General features: G+C 39.6%; 1 protein-coding gene across 3 annotated transcripts in view; it reads left to right on the forward strand.

The window, feature by feature from the left end:
- The window catches only part of Pign (phosphatidylinositol glycan anchor biosynthesis class N), a 146552-nt gene that overhangs the window by 58846 nt on the left and 72103 nt on the right, over positions 1-15603 (forward strand). For all 3 annotated transcript variants that reach the window (XM_036202961.1, XM_036202960.1, XM_036202962.1), the window contains 5 exons: positions 55-237; positions 5875-6014; positions 9073-9172; positions 9270-9362; positions 9998-10089. In XM_036202961.1, coding sequence (XP_036058854.1) covers positions 55-237; positions 5875-6014; positions 9073-9172; positions 9270-9362; positions 9998-10089 — 608 coding nt within the window. The remainder of the gene's footprint in view (positions 1-54; positions 238-5874; positions 6015-9072; positions 9173-9269; positions 9363-9997; positions 10090-15603) is intronic.

Below are 15603 nucleotides of genomic sequence, written 5' to 3' on the forward strand. Positions count from 1 at the left end.
GTGGCTTTTATTGTTTCACTGAAAGCACTACGTACGTATATTTTGTCCCCACAGGTCTCCCTCTGTGAGGAGCTGATTGATCTCGCATTGAAAGGACTGTCCTATTATCACACTTATGACAGATTCTTTTTGGGCATCAGTATTACAGTTGGTTTTGTGGGATGGACGTCTTATGCTTCTTTGTTAATCCTCAAGTCTCATTCTAGTCTCACAAGAAGTGCTAGGAAGGAAGTTAAGGTAAGTTTAGAAGATGTAACAGAGATTCAGACGATGATATCAAAGTCACCAGAAATAAGGACTAAGAAACTGAACCAATCGTATAATGAGTTCGTAGATTATGTAAATTGTAAGGGTCAGTGAACTGATGTTTCTCTCCTCTGCTTTCTTTGTATTGGCTATGTTTTTTGTTGCATCTGTCTTTTCAGTGGCTAAGAGGAGACATAGATAACACTGCTCTGTAACTTAAGAGAAGCATAAAGAAATACATATGAATAATTTAAGTTATTCTGTAGTCTTAATGGTGCTTGGTTTCTGTTTTTTTTTTTTTTTTTTTTTTAATGACTACTCAATGTAAGTATTCCACATACTTCTAGAATAGGTTATTAGAAAACTACTTCAGAGTCAGGAGAGATGACTCAGAGGCTGAGAATGTTTACTGCTCTTGCTGAGGACCTGAGTTTGGTTCCTAGAGCCCCAATCAGGTGGCTCACAATCACCTGTAACTTCAGCTCCAGGGAATCTGGTGGTTCCTGGTCTCTCCAAGCATCTGATTATGTATGACACATAAATTCATGCAGGCACATGCACATTAATTAAAAATAAATCTTTAAAAAAAACCCACTTCAAACCAGGTGTGGTAGCACACATCTTTCATCACAGTACTTGGAAGACAGAGGCAGGTGAATTTCTAAATTCAAGGTCATCCTTGTCACAGAGCAAGTTCCAGGACAGCCAGGGCTACACAGGAAACCCTGTCTCAAAAAAAACCCAGAAAAAAACCCAAACCACTCCAAAGCTCTATATTTATCATTATCTCATATTGAGAGCTAGACAAACAACAAAGTCATTGTTTAAATATTATTAATTAATAAAAATATTAATTAAAATGGTATTTTATGCTTCTCTGACTTTCTCTTTCAACTTTCTGACATAAATTTCCAGAATGTTTTCTTTACCTTGTTTTAAGGATTCAAGTCTAGCTTACTATGCTTTCAATGAAAGGAAGAGGTCAGACCTCTACACCAGTGGTTCTCAGCCTTCCCAGAGCTATGACCCTTTAATATAGTTCCTCATGTTGTAGTGACTTCCAACCATAAAATTATTTTAGTTGCAACTTCATAACTTTAATTTTGCTACTGTTTGAATTGTAATGGAAATATCTTTTTTCCAGTTATGTTAGATGACCCTTGTGAAAGGGTCTTTCTACCTCTCAAAGGGGTCACTTCCCACAGGTTGAGAACCACTGCTCTAGAGACTATAACAGTACATAAATGACTATTGCTTTGAAACACTTTCCTATCTTAAAGTATATTGTTGACTATCATCTACCAGGCAGAGTATCGTACCTATATTTCCTTTGCTTCCTTCTCTGTAATGATTATTACTGTGTCTAAATTCTCTAAAAAGTAATGTATTCTGCCAGTATATTTTTAATAATAATAGTCTATAAACATTTCTAGTGGTAACTTTTACCATTTTATATTTTATTCATCTATAATGTAGGGAAGAACATTATTGCTTTATTTTGATATTTTACAGTTCTGTAATGCATCTTAAATAATTTCTTCCAAGTAATTTTAATTATTTCAGTGTTTTTGAAGTTGGCTATACAGGGAATTATTTCTTACATGTTAGAGAAACACACTTAAATGCATATGTTTTGGTAATGGAGAGATGTGTCTAGGAATTCCCTGGAGTCCTTGAATGTATACTGCCATCCTCTCCTCTAAATGTGCACTGTAAGTTCTGATGAGACTGAACTGAGGCACATTTACTAACTTGGTAACAGCCTCCCAGCCAGGGTGTGGGGGACTGAGATCTGGGACAAAGACTGCTTTTTTCTCTTGCTGTTCAGAACAATAAAAAAGAAGATATATTTTTGTTGATGTGTCAAGAATTCAGAGTTGGTAGTTCTTTATGTTTATTAATTTGATAGTACAGCCAGTATTTAATTGACTGTGCTCCCACACATTAATAGTGGGAGACTTCAACACCCTACTTTCACCTCTGGACAGATCGGCCAAATTGAAACTTAACAGAGAATAATGGTCTTAACTGATGTTATGGCTCAAATGGACTTAATCGATATCTACAGAACATTCCACCCAAACAAGAACTGCATACCATATTGTAGGAAAGAAGCTGGCTATCCTAGAATGGTTATCATAAAGCAATTCTCAGTTGCAGACTGGCAATGGTCCCAAAGTTGGTTTGTAAATAATTCATTTAGAACTCTGGACATAGTTCCTGTTAGAAACAATTTTTCAAAATCTTGACTGGCTTCTGTGGCTAGTTCACATAATAAACTCTTCTTCATTTGGAAATAAACTTTCTTTCTATTCAAGCTCCATCCTGTCATGTAATTAGAGTTTTCCTGCCTGGCCCAGTCAGGGCAAATCTCTCTTACCCACCAGTCCCACAGTTGCTCAGACCCAACCAAGTAAACACACAGAAACTTACATTGCTTACAAACTGTATGGCTGTGGCAGGCTGCTTGTTATCTATTACTTCTATCTTAAATTAACCCATTTCTGTTAGTCTATACTTTGCCACATGGCTTGTGGCTTACCAGTGTCTTTACATATTGCTTTTCATGGTGGTGGCTGGCGGTGTCTCTCCCCCAGCCTTCTACTTCCCAGAATATTCTTCTCTCTTGTCCCGCCTATACTTCCTGCCTGGCCACTGGCCAATCAGAACTTTATTTACACAGAGCGATATCCACAGCACTTCCCCTTTTCTTTTTTTTTTTTTAAGGAAGGTTTTAACTTTTACATAGTACAATTACATATAACAAAACAATTATCAAGCAAGAATTACAGTTACAATATTAAAGAAGATATCCTATCTATCTTATATTTGTGAGTCTAAGGTTTTATATCTAACTTATTTTTTATCATAACTGAGGAAATTATAACTATCTAGACTTCAACCACATCAAAGACCTCAGAAGGATATAATATTACCTGAGAACCGGGAGAAGGATGGAAGCATATTTCAGGAGTCTTGCAGGGTAGACAGAGACAGCTGGCAGCCTGGACAGTCACCTAATGTTCCTTTGTAAAGTTGGGGCATTTGTCTTCAGCCCACAGGGCTAGAGACTCTTGGTCACTTCTCTCAGTGTCCTGTAGAATATCTGGCAGTTTCCTCTATGAAGCAGGAACCTGAAGGACCATTTTGTCAAGCAAAGTTTAGTGGTCACCTTTCTATGGGTCCTGCATGTCCAGTTGATCAAGCAGTCCAGGCAAGAACAGTTTCTTGTCCAAATGGCTATTTTTGCCAAGGTGAAGATAAACTCTATAATGAAGTGTCTTCAATGCCCATCCTCCTCTCTGAAGTAAATCGGTGCTGCCAGGAACAGACATGTCTCACTGTCCAGAAAGTCTAAATTTTAAAAATATTTTAAATGCCATATTCTGTAGACCTTTGAAGTGTTTGAAGATTACCCGTCTATCTGAAATATCTCTGTGTATACCTAGAAGACTTAACTAACATGGCTATGAATATGATTATCATAGAAGATCAATTATTAATCTATTTTTAATTATCCATTACAATTTTAAATGAGCTGTACAAACATAATACCTTAAACAAGAGTAGAAATATACACACAGTATAACAAAATTAACTTTAAGTTTGTATCAATAGTTTAAAATCTATACCAATGTAAAACATTTTAAATGAGTTGTTGTTCTTTAGAAGTAAGTTCATTAATCTACCCTTTCATCCTATCATATCTATATCATATCCCCTTTTTATCTTTAGAAAGAGATTGCATTTATAATCAACCTGTTTTAAATAAAATAATGGTTTTTCTCAGTCTCACATCAGAGGGCTCTTCTGATTTGGGACACAAGAATCTCTTAACCTTTCCTTTTAACAATATGCCTGGGTTTAGAGAAGGAGTGAGCCAATTCCATCTCCAAAGCCAGCTTGATAATTTTGGGAAATTGGGCGTACTTTCTCTTACTACTTCCTGCTGGAGGGGGGCGCTGTATCTTATGGGGATACAAAGAAAATTTTAGGATTATGGAGTAGTCCATCAGGGTAAACCTCTGAGCCAGTTGCCTTGAAACCATACTGGATGTTGGATCATCTGGGCCATTGTGTCATTGGAGACCTTTCAGGTGGTCTTGGCTGATCAAACCTGATGTATCTTAATCTGGAACAAATCCACAGCCTCTGGCTTTCTGTGGAAACAAAAGCAGAGACTCTTTTCCAAAGCAACATATCCTTACATCCAAATTTTGAAGTCAAGGTGTCTTTAAAATTTACATATTTGTTTAACTCAACAGCTTTTACAATCAAATCTTTTTCTGCAGTTAAAAATCCCAAAGACAAGACAAACGATATTTTCTGTGTAATATCCATCTTTGTAAGACTGAAACACCACTGTGGCTGCTGGCTCCGCCCACCTCAGCCTCCCAACATGGCGGTGGTACAGTTTACCACCAGCTCTGGGTCTGGAGCCATGTGTACCATCAACTATCAGAAGCTGTTCTATCAAAGCAGTGCATAGCCCAGAAGCCTTTTTTTTTTTTTTTTTTTTTTTTAACTAGCAAAGGCTAAATCCACCACACAGCGGAGTAAAGTGCCGCTTGTAGACTCCTCATTCCTGCCACACTGCAGGTCAGACGCACATGCCAGGAACCCGCCATAGTAGCTCAAACCAGGAGGCTGCCACTAACTTGATAGAGACAACTAGGAAGCTGTTTTTAGCTCTGTTTAGAATCTTTTTTCTCAGGTTTTAGGTGGAAACTCTTGCCAACACGTTGGACGCCATATGTAATTAGAGTTTTCCTGCCTGGCCCAGTCAGGGCAAATCTCTCTTACCCACCAGTCCCACAGTCGCTCAGACCCAACCAAGAAAGCACACAGAAACTTACATTGCTTACAAACTGTATGGCCGTGGCAGGCTGCTTGTTATCTATTACTTCTATCTTAAATTAACCCATTTCTGTTAGTCTATACTTTGCCACATGGCTTGTGGCTTGCCAGTGTCTTTACATGTTGTTTTTCATGGTGGTGGCTGGCGGTGTCTCTACCCCAGCCTTCTACTTCCCAGAATTCTCTTCTCTCTTGTCCTGCCTATACTTCCTGCCTGGCCACTGGCCAATCAGAACTTTATTTACACAGAGCGATATCCACAGCACTGTCATGCTGCCCACTAGCCTCTCTCCCCCTTCCTAAACACAGTTGGCCTCTTGAGTTAAATCTACTGTCCTCAACCACCTGCTAAATAAGAAATTCCCCACATGTGAGTCATTAGTGCCAGCTTCACCAACTACCAAAACCTCTTGGTGCTCTGGGCCAGGTGTGAGTGCAAGGGTCAGGAACACACAGTCCAAGAACTGGGAAAAGGGCCCTTTTAAGGGAATGTAACAATGTTGAGAACTAGAGTTCTAGGGTGTGAAGTAGTGGTTACAAAATGGTACAATGTACATTAAGCACCCTTGGAAGACACTAAGTATGGCTGGAGAGAATTGCTTTATGATAACCATTCTAGGATAGCCAGCTTCTTTCCTGATATGCAGTCACCCTCAAATGATGGATTTTTCATTTTGAAACAATTCTGATTAATAATCTAGTTGAAGAAACATTAGAAGAAAATAGTTTTCATGGATTTGGATGTGTTTGAATGTTCTGTTTCATTTTCAGAAGCCACACCATCTCTTGTCATGTAGCTTTGTAGCTATTGGTGTCTTAGTGGTGTGCTTCCTGCTGATCCAAGCCTGTCCCTGGACTTACTATGTGTATTGCTTGCTGCCAGTGCCAATATGGTATGCAGTTCTAAGAGAGTAAGTAACATGTCTTTCTGCCTTGTTTTCCAATTCACTGGCCGTTAATTCTGTATTTAAAATGCATTAGATTTTGTAGATGAATTTTTCTTTGGGCAGCTAGCTCACAAAAAATGACATGGATACTTATTATTAATTATGAAAGCTTGGCATATAGCTTAGTCTTATTCCTAATTAACTCTTATAACTTAAACTAACCCATTTTTATTCATGTATGTTTTACCATGTTGTTTTTTACTTTTCTTTCAATCTGTATGTCCAACTCCTTGTCTCCTTGGTGTCTCCCAAAAAGCCCATCCTTCCACTCCACTAAAACAGAAAAAAGCCAGGCCACTCAAAACTCCTACTGCGTCCAGTGTGTCTCTTTATCTCTTCCAGATACCCTCTGATGCTCTCTGATCATTTTCTGTCAACTACTTGCTAACTCAGCCTCCTGACCCAAGGTTAATTTTATTTAATTGATGCATATGCAAACTTGGGGTACACAGTGAGATTGAATATCCCTCAGCAAGTTTTCTATAGCATAAGTCATAGAAGATGGCTATAATACTCTCAGCTGTCCAAACACTCTCATTTTGTTTACAACTCCATAATGTTGCATATTAAACATCCCTTTTGACTTACCTTTTTGACTTCACCTGTATTGCTTTGAGGAAGCAGTGACCCCATTCTTTTCTTTGACTAATCTTCAAACAAATATATAAAATAAAATAACATAGTTAGTATTAGTGTGCTGTCATGAGTACCTTACATCTAGAATTTATTTTATCTTGTATTTTAGATTATCTTGATGTTTTGCAAGATATGTGTTTTCTTACCATACACTGTACTTTTTTCTTAGCCATCAAATAAATGAAACTTTGTAATTATATAGAATCTATTTATATGTACTGACAGAGAGTCCTCTATTCATATGTGCTGTGGTTCTGTCTTTATGTCCTTCCTCATGATGGTCTAAAAGTGGATTCTTACTATTACATTCAACCGGAAAGGAAGCCACTCAATCAGCTTTCAAGCACTTTTAAGGACATCTTTAAAATTGCATAACAGGATGGGTGTCATGGTGTGTGCTGTGATCCTAGTACTGGGGAGACAGAAGCAGGAGGATCTGGATTTCTAGGTCTGGACTTTATATATAGGAAAAGGCTTCCTAAAACAATAAAACAAACAAGACAAAGCAACTGGCTGGCATGTGTGTTCTGACACTATATATTTTTTATTCTAATTTTTGTTGATTCTAGCTTTGACTACTTCTATCTTCTAAAAATATGATTTAAAAATATTGAGATATTAAATTATAAGAAATAAAATATGGAAATGCTTCAGATATCTTTAAATATAAGGAAAAAGGACACTGAGCAAAGAACACACTGAATTCACCATCTAAAAGAAGTAAGGCTATTGGATTGCTTAGTTAGCTCACAGGTCTTTTTTCCTGATATCATTTCTTTGGCTTCACAGTTTTCTAAAAGGTTTCCTAGGCAGGAAGAAAATTGTGCTCTACTGTAGAAACCCCTTCTGAATTATTAAATAGCCTAATTGTAGAGATAACATATGCATATTTAAATTTTAAAGGAAGATGTGATATTGCAGTTTTATTTTATTTCACCCTTTTACTAGGTTGCATGGAAAATAAAACATAAAAAGTGAGTTTTTAAGCTGGCTAAATGTCTCCACAGGTCAAGGCACCTGGGACCAACATGGTAAAAGGAGCAAACAGATTCCTACAGGTTCTTCTCTTACCTCTACATCCACACTGTGGAAAGTACACCCATACACATACATACACACACAATAAATAAATAAAAATGCAATATTTAACCCATTTTTTTCTAGAATAAAAACCCTACAAAATGACTTCATTTAATCTTTTGTGCTTCTTTGCTTATTCACAGTAGAAAACAAAAAAGATATTCTCCTGGCAGTACTGACTTTTCTTTCCTAGGTGGCTGCTTAGCAGTGTGATAGCACTCTGTTCTATAGCCATTGTTTTCAATCAGAAAAAGGTCATAAACCAAATGACACTGGCCTTTTATAATTACCTACTTAATGCTCTACAAATGCTAAAGTTTTCCTTCTCAGTGATGAAATGTAAAGCGTACTCAAGTATGTAATACATTTTTGGTGGTTATAAATTCTCAATTACAATTAGTGTACAATTAATGACATCTTAAATTGGGTTTGGAAAAGGTTATTTGGCTCAGTTAAAAAGTTCAATCAAGCTGGGAGTGGTGGTGCATGTCTGTAATCCCATCTCCTCAGGAGGCTAAGGCACAAAAATGAGGATTTTGAGGGCAGCCTGACTAAATAAAGTTTAAATGAAAAGACTAAGGTTTGAGCTTAGCATCAGAGTGGATGTCTGGCATGTGTCGAGCCTTTTTGTTTGTTTGTTTGTTTTGTTTTGTCCTCAGTACTTCAAATCAACACATAAGTCAATAAATGCAATTAGGACTTTCCCTACTAAAGCTATGGATTGTAGCTCAGTGGTAGATAAAGGATTATTCAGGTAAGTTTCAGGATTTTTTTTTCAGTTTCCTACTTTTTGGTTCATTTTATTTTCTTTCTAGTTTATTTGTAATGCATGTACCTTTGTTTAAAGTAAGATTATACAAAAATCATTTATTAAACCAGGTGGTGATGCTGCATGCCTTTAATTCTGGCACCTGGGAGGCAGAAGCAGGCAGATCTCTGTGAGTTTGAGGCCAGCTTGGTCTATAGAGCGAGCTCCAGGACCACCAAGGCTACACAGAGAAACCCTAACTCAAAAAACAAAACAAACAAAAATCATTTATTGTCATTAATATTTACAAACCTAAGCAAATGCTTGTCACCATTTTTCCCAAAATACTTAAGGGTTCCACCTTAATAAGTGGAAATAAGAGTAAGCAAAGCCATTGAAACAAATTGCTGTAGTTTATCTTGAATTTTAAATAATTTATGAATGGAAATTTCTGGGATTTTTAGCTTTGAGCAGTTTTTATATTTTGTATTATGTTGCTAATTTTAAGATGCTTTGCAAATTAGAAGTAATCTTTTTGTGAATCATCTCCTCAAACAGATACCAAGTTATTCAAGGCCTGGTTGCATCACTGTTGACTTTTCCTCTGAGCCATTTTGTTCCCTACTTGCTTGTCTTCGTCTTGGGAATTGAAGTACTGGTAAGCACGTGACTAGGCTGCATCTCTGGGTGTCCTCCATTTTCATGGCATTGGTCTTAGAGACCTTACTCTGGTTTTCTTGGCCATGTATCACCAGGTGTTGAGTTTCTTCTACCGCTACATGCTGACAGCAGGACTTATTGTGTTTGCCGGTTGGCCGTTTCTCACCCAGCTGTGGACCCGAGCAAAGGTATAAGTATGAAAATTTCTAACAATAAACAAACCCCAAACAGGAAATATTATTTAAGGTAACCATGTTTATAATGGTTGACCTTGACTGTCAGCTTGATGGGATTAAGAATCACTATAGAGGGCTGGAGAGATGGCTCAGAGGTTAAGAGCATTGACTGCTCTTCCAGAGGTCCTGAGTTCAATTCCCATGACCATCTATAATGAGATCTGGCACCCTCTTCTGTATACATAATAAATAAATAAATCTTTTAAAAACAATTATCACTATAGAAACAAGTCTCTGGGAAGTAGTTATTCAAGATGAAAAGTCCCACCTGAACTACTGGGACTATCAGGAAAAGAAAAAAAGGGAAAGGCAAAGTGAGCAGCAACATTTCATTTTTCTTCCTGAATTTTTGCAGTGTGACCAACTGCCTCAAGCTTCTGCTGTCATGACCTGTGCCCCACAAGGGTAGACAGAACTAGAAGGGAAACAAACCTTCTTTCCTGCAGCTGCTTCCTGCTGTACATTTTATCATTACAGTGTTATTTTCCACAGTAAATACCAGACAGGTTTTGCTTTTAGTTTCACATTCATGCACTATGTGAGATGCTGAAAACAGATTTCTAAATCTATTTTTTTCTTCATTATAGATCACCTGCCTGAATTGGGCTGTCTTCTCTTTGCTTCTGGCAGTGTTTCCACTGATGCCTGCTGTGGGTAGAAAGCCAGACCTCTCTCTAGTGTACGTACAGCATTGTTCTCCATTTCAGTGGAACTTGTCCTCTGTTGTCACTCTGACATTGAAAAGCAGTGTGTGCGTGTGTGTGTGTGTGTGTGTGTGTGTGTGTGTGCGCGTGTGTGTGTGTGTGTGTGCGCGCGTGCGCGCGCGTGAGCGCCATGTGTATGTGGGTATCTATGCAGGCCTCAGGAGGAAGTGAGAACCCTTGGATCTGGGATTGCAGGTGGCTGGAGCCATCTGATGTAGGTGCCGGGAACTGAACTGCCATCTTCCAGTGGAGTAGGAAATGCTCTTGACTGCTAAACCACCTCTCCATCCCCAACACCATAACACTTTAATCTTGGTTCTGAGCTTAACATCGCATGGATAAACTTGAAATAGTAATGTAAAATTACCAGTTATAATTTTAACCTGAGGGGCATCATGGAGATGATACCAGACCTTCACAGGCAATAAAATTGTATCAAGGAATAACTTAAAACTCACTCCTATCCCAGACTAGACTTTCTTTGAGTATTATAGAATCTGTAAATTTTTAGTTACATGTGAAATTGTTCTGTTGCTGGAGCGTTGCCTTTGAGTGTGTCCATAACCAAATGCCATTGACAAATGAATTAATTTTTTTTTCCCATAGGGGAAAATAATCTCTGTTTATTTTGAAAGTTTTGTATTTAGTCTGTGTTGTTTTATTTATTTATTTATTTTACTCTTTATTTTAATCTTTTAGCGTAATTCTTTATTGATTCTTTAGAAATTTCACATCAGGTACCCCAATCCCATTCACCTCCCAGTCCATCCATATCTGCCCCTCACCTCTACAGCATATCCCACCCTAAAATTAATTTAAAACAAAACAAAAGAAACAAAAACCCATCTCATTCCTCTGTGTTTCCAAGACCTCTTCATTTATCCTAGTGGCATCTGGAGCTGTGGTGTGTCATACAGTACACCCTTTTGTCCAATCAGCCCCACCCTTGCTGAATCTCCTGCTGTTGTCCACAGTCAGAGGGATCCCGTGGTTGTCCTTCCCCAGGGCCAGTCCCTTCACACACTCCAGCAGGCCATAGATGGGGTAGATGTTAGAGTGGGCCTACCCAAGGTTCAGGATGTGAGTCTGGGTGGTAGCTGAGCTGGTCTGGGTCCACTGGAACTACTTCCTACGGTGAGGGCCCATGTCATTTAGGCCAGCTCTCCCATGCCCATGGTGAGGTGTGGGGGCCACTCTCTTGAGAGCTGGGGGCAGCTCTCCTATGGGGGTGCTGAGCCAGCTCTCCTGCTGCAGTGTTCAGCGAGGGGCAGGGCCTTCGTCTTGTTCTGTTTTGTCTGCAGAACTGGGAATCAGCCACAGGTCCTTGTACTTGCTAAGAAACTTTTCTGTGTTTGACCATTCAAATTGTGTAAAAAAATTTTCTATGTTTTACGTGTGTTCCAAATGTTGATGGTACATTTCTCCTCAATATAACATAGACTAGTGTTCAAAATAATTGGTTGCCTTTGCTTTTAAGTTATTATTAGGTAGCCTACTGGCAGTCCTCTCCACCCCATGTATGTGCATGTGTGTGTCCTTATGTGTCTGTGGGTGCTTGACTAATTATCTTTGTTTCATCTAGCTGCTGCTGCAATTCCTTTACTTTTTTTTTTTTACAGACAGAGCCTGTATATGTAGCCCAGGCTGGCCTCAAGCTCAGTGTCCTGACCCAGCCTTCTGAGTACTGGGATTTAGGCATATATACCACCCCACTCCATTCTTCTTTTTATAAATCATAGAGTCACCTTTGCTGCTTACATCTCAGTGCTCTAGGTATTTTTTTTTAAATTTGGTTTTTTGAGACAGGGTATCTCTGTGTAGCCCTGGCTCACTTGGAACTTGCTCTGTAGACCAGGATGGCTTTAAACTCAGAGATCTCCCTGCCTCTGCCTCCAGAGTGCTATGATTAAAGGTGTGCCTTTCCTGGAACTCACTCTGTAGACCAGGATGGCCTTGATCTCACAGAGATCGCTCGCCTCTGCCTCCCAAGTGCTGGGATTAAAGGCATGCACCACCACCGCCCGACTCACTCTGGGCATTTTCAAAAAGCATTTTAACCTAAATTTTAAGAGATGAGAGTGTTTTTTTAGCAGTAGGAGGATTAACTGAATATTTTAAAGTAATTGTTAATTTAAAAAGTTCTTTTTTATTATTTTTTAATAAATTTATTTATTTACATCCCAGTTGAAGTTCCCTCCCTCTTCTCCTCCCAGTCCCTTACCCCACACTCCCTCTGTTCCCACCTCCCAATCCACTCCTCTTCCAATTCTATCTAGGAAAGGGCAGGTCTCCCATGATTATCAACAAAGCATGGCATATCAAGTTGCAGTAAGACTAAGCACGTCCCCATGGATTAAGACTGTGCATGACAACCCAGTGTGAGGAGTAGGGTCCTAAAGCCAGTAACGGAGTCAGAGACAGCTCCTGCTCCACTGTTAGGAGTCCTACAAGAGGACCAAGCTATACAATAATTTAAGAAATTCTTTACATTTCTTTGTTTGTTGGTTTTCCTGGTTTCTTACAACAAAACAACAAAATCAGTATGAACTGGATCAGGAAGTGTCTTAGGAATGCAGTTTATATGTAGAGCCCAATAATTGTATTGAATTATAAGACCACATCATCCAAGCTATACTTTTTTTAAAAAATATATTTATTTATTAAATTTTTTTCCATTTTACATACCAATCCCAGTTCCCCCTCCCTCCCCTTCTTCCACCTCCTCACCTCCCTCCTGCTCTACCCCCATCCACTCCTCAGAGTGGGTAAGGCCTCCCATGGTAGTCAACAAAGTCTGGCATACCAAGTTGAAAGAGAGCCTAGCCCCTCCCCATTGTATCAAGGCTGAGCAAGATATCCCACCACAGGGAATGGGCTCCAAAAAGCCAGTTCATGCACCTGGCTAAGTCCTGGTCCTACTGCCAGGGTCCCCACAAACAGATCAAGCCACATAGCTGTCACCCACATTCAGCGGGCCTAGTTCGGTCCCATGCAAGCTGTCAGTTTAGAGTCAGTGAGCTCCAACTAGCACCAGTCAGCTGTCTCTGTGGGTTTCCCCATCATGATCTTGACTCCTCCTCCTCCTCCTCCTCCTCCTCCTCCTCCTCCTCCTCCTCCTCCTCCTCCTCCTCTTCCTCCTCTTCTTCCTCCTCCTCTTTTGAATGCCGAAAGCCGTTTATTGAAGGAGGGAGGAGGTCTTAAATACAGGCTTACAGCACAATGGGAGAACCCCGGATGGCAGAAGTTCGTTTCTGATTTTTTTCTTTTTTTTTCTTTTTCCTTTTGAGCTGAGGACCGAACCCCAGGCCTTGTGCTTGCTAGGCAAGCACTCTACCACTGAGCTAAGTCCCCAATCCCACTTCTGATGTTTTATAATCTTGCATCTAAGCTGTTAACGCCCAATATGCTGGATACACAGACAAGGAGATTCCCTTAACCATTCAGGAGGGTGGAATCTTGCAGGGAATTAGCATCGGGAGGATATCAAGGTCAAGGTCAGCAAGCAATACAACAGTTACCCGAAATGGGGGCCAGGGACCTACAGGTCTCCCCATTTTACTAAAAAATGAGCTTCTGACTTAGGTTGCATGGGTTGTCAACAGGTCACCTTACCCGTCATGGAGACACCTGTCCAGGCCACACAGGTGTTCTCTCTTAGGTTTGTGAGCACCCCCCAGGTATTACCTCTCTCTGAATACTCATTATCATACAGTCTAAATTATGTGAGAGCTGCAGAGTTTACTGTTGCCAAAGATCTCTAAGTGGCGCTGGGCTTGCAATCTGTGTGTTCAACACAGAAAAGACCAATAGAAGTCTTAACCCACCCATAGCCGGTAGGTTAAAGGCAACTGAGCCATTCCCTTCCTTAATGAGCCTTAGTGCAGATTGGAGACCTTGTAAGATGGTATCCTGAGAGTGAATGGAACTTGAGTTTATAAATTTATAGCTTTCAAGGCCAATTGAAATGTATATAACTATTGATTTAAATTTGTCATGCCCAATAGAATAAAAGATTAATTAACTGTGGTAGCTACTTTTGCTGCCAGGGTCTCCATTGTGCTAGCTGTACTAACCAATTATGAAATGGCAATCCCAGAAACAGTAGTAGCATTGGTCGCCACTGTTACAACAGCAACAATGGCAATAGCGATGTCAAATTCTCTTCTGGGGCATGTGGGTATACATTGGCATGGACGCAACTCCAAGAACATGAACCCCAGGGCCCATTATTCTTGATCCTAGCATGACTTCAGCTGGCAGCTCTGCAAAAGAACAACTAAGAACCATAAAGGAAAAACAGGCATCTCACAAGGAACAGAATTAATGCTCTCATAATGACTACATTCAGACTCAAATTTTAAGGTATCTTCAAAGGGGGCTAAATGAATTTCAGGAGGCCAAAACATGTTGCACAGAGCCACTCCTGAGAAGTAGGTACTACTCCAGCTTGAATAGGGTTGTGAGAATGAAAATGCTTAGCTGGCATGCTGCAGTTAATAAATGGAGCTCAGTGATCTTCAGTGTTATCTTTAATCTCCTAGTGTCTGGGTGACACGTTCTCAAACATACTTGAAAAAGCAGTTACCATACATTACCTTCTGAAATCCAACTGCATGGCTGCAGTTCCTAGGCTTATGTTAATGCTTGCCAAAGCTGGCCCTATTGGGCTTTCAATCCCCATTGGCATCGGGAGGGGAGAGATTTTCACGAAGGTCCAATAGGTCTCTGCCAAGTTGGGCTTCAGCTGCAGCCACAGGGCGCCCTCAGCACTCAGAAACCCAATGAGGAATTTTATTGTCCTGAGGAAAGACATAAACAACCCTGGGCCCACACAAACACCAGATTGGGTCCCCTCCAAGTGTTAATAGAAAGGTCCTTCCATCGCTCCAGAGGTTGATTTGCAACAGGAGCCCTCCAGTGCTTATCTGTAGTGGATACTCCAGCATAATCCACTGATAAAAAATTTAAAATATTTAATACAAGGGAAAGAATATAATGTGGGGAGGAATAATGAGACCCTAGTTTCCCCATTTTGCTGTAGCAAAATAAGGTTTTTTTAATAGTTCAAATTTTTCTTTTCTTTTTTATTTTTTAGATTAATTAATTTATTTTTGTATTATCAGCTTGATACAGTATAAATTCTTACTTTAATAGTGTAATGTTTCATTGAGGGTTGCTCAGTAATTGAGTAAAACCAGATCTTATTATAAGCAACAGTCATCCTAAGGTCCTCCATGTAATCTATGTAGCCTTATGGTTCTGTGGGTTGCAGTCTGATTGTTCTTTGCTTTCTATCTAGAATCCAGTTATGAGTGAGTACATACCACGTTTGTCCTTCTGGGTTTGGGTTACCTCACTCAGGATGATTTTTTTCTAGTTCCATCCACTTGCCTGCGAATTTCATGCTGTCATTGTTTTTCTTTGCTGAGTAGTACTCCACTGTGTATATGTACCACATTTTCTTAATCCATTCTTCAGTTGATGGGCAT

The sequence above is a fragment of the Onychomys torridus genome, chromosome 11 (assembly GCF_903995425.1).
Source record: "Onychomys torridus chromosome 11, mOncTor1.1, whole genome shotgun sequence".
Lineage (NCBI taxonomy): Eukaryota > Metazoa > Chordata > Mammalia > Rodentia > Cricetidae > Onychomys > Onychomys torridus.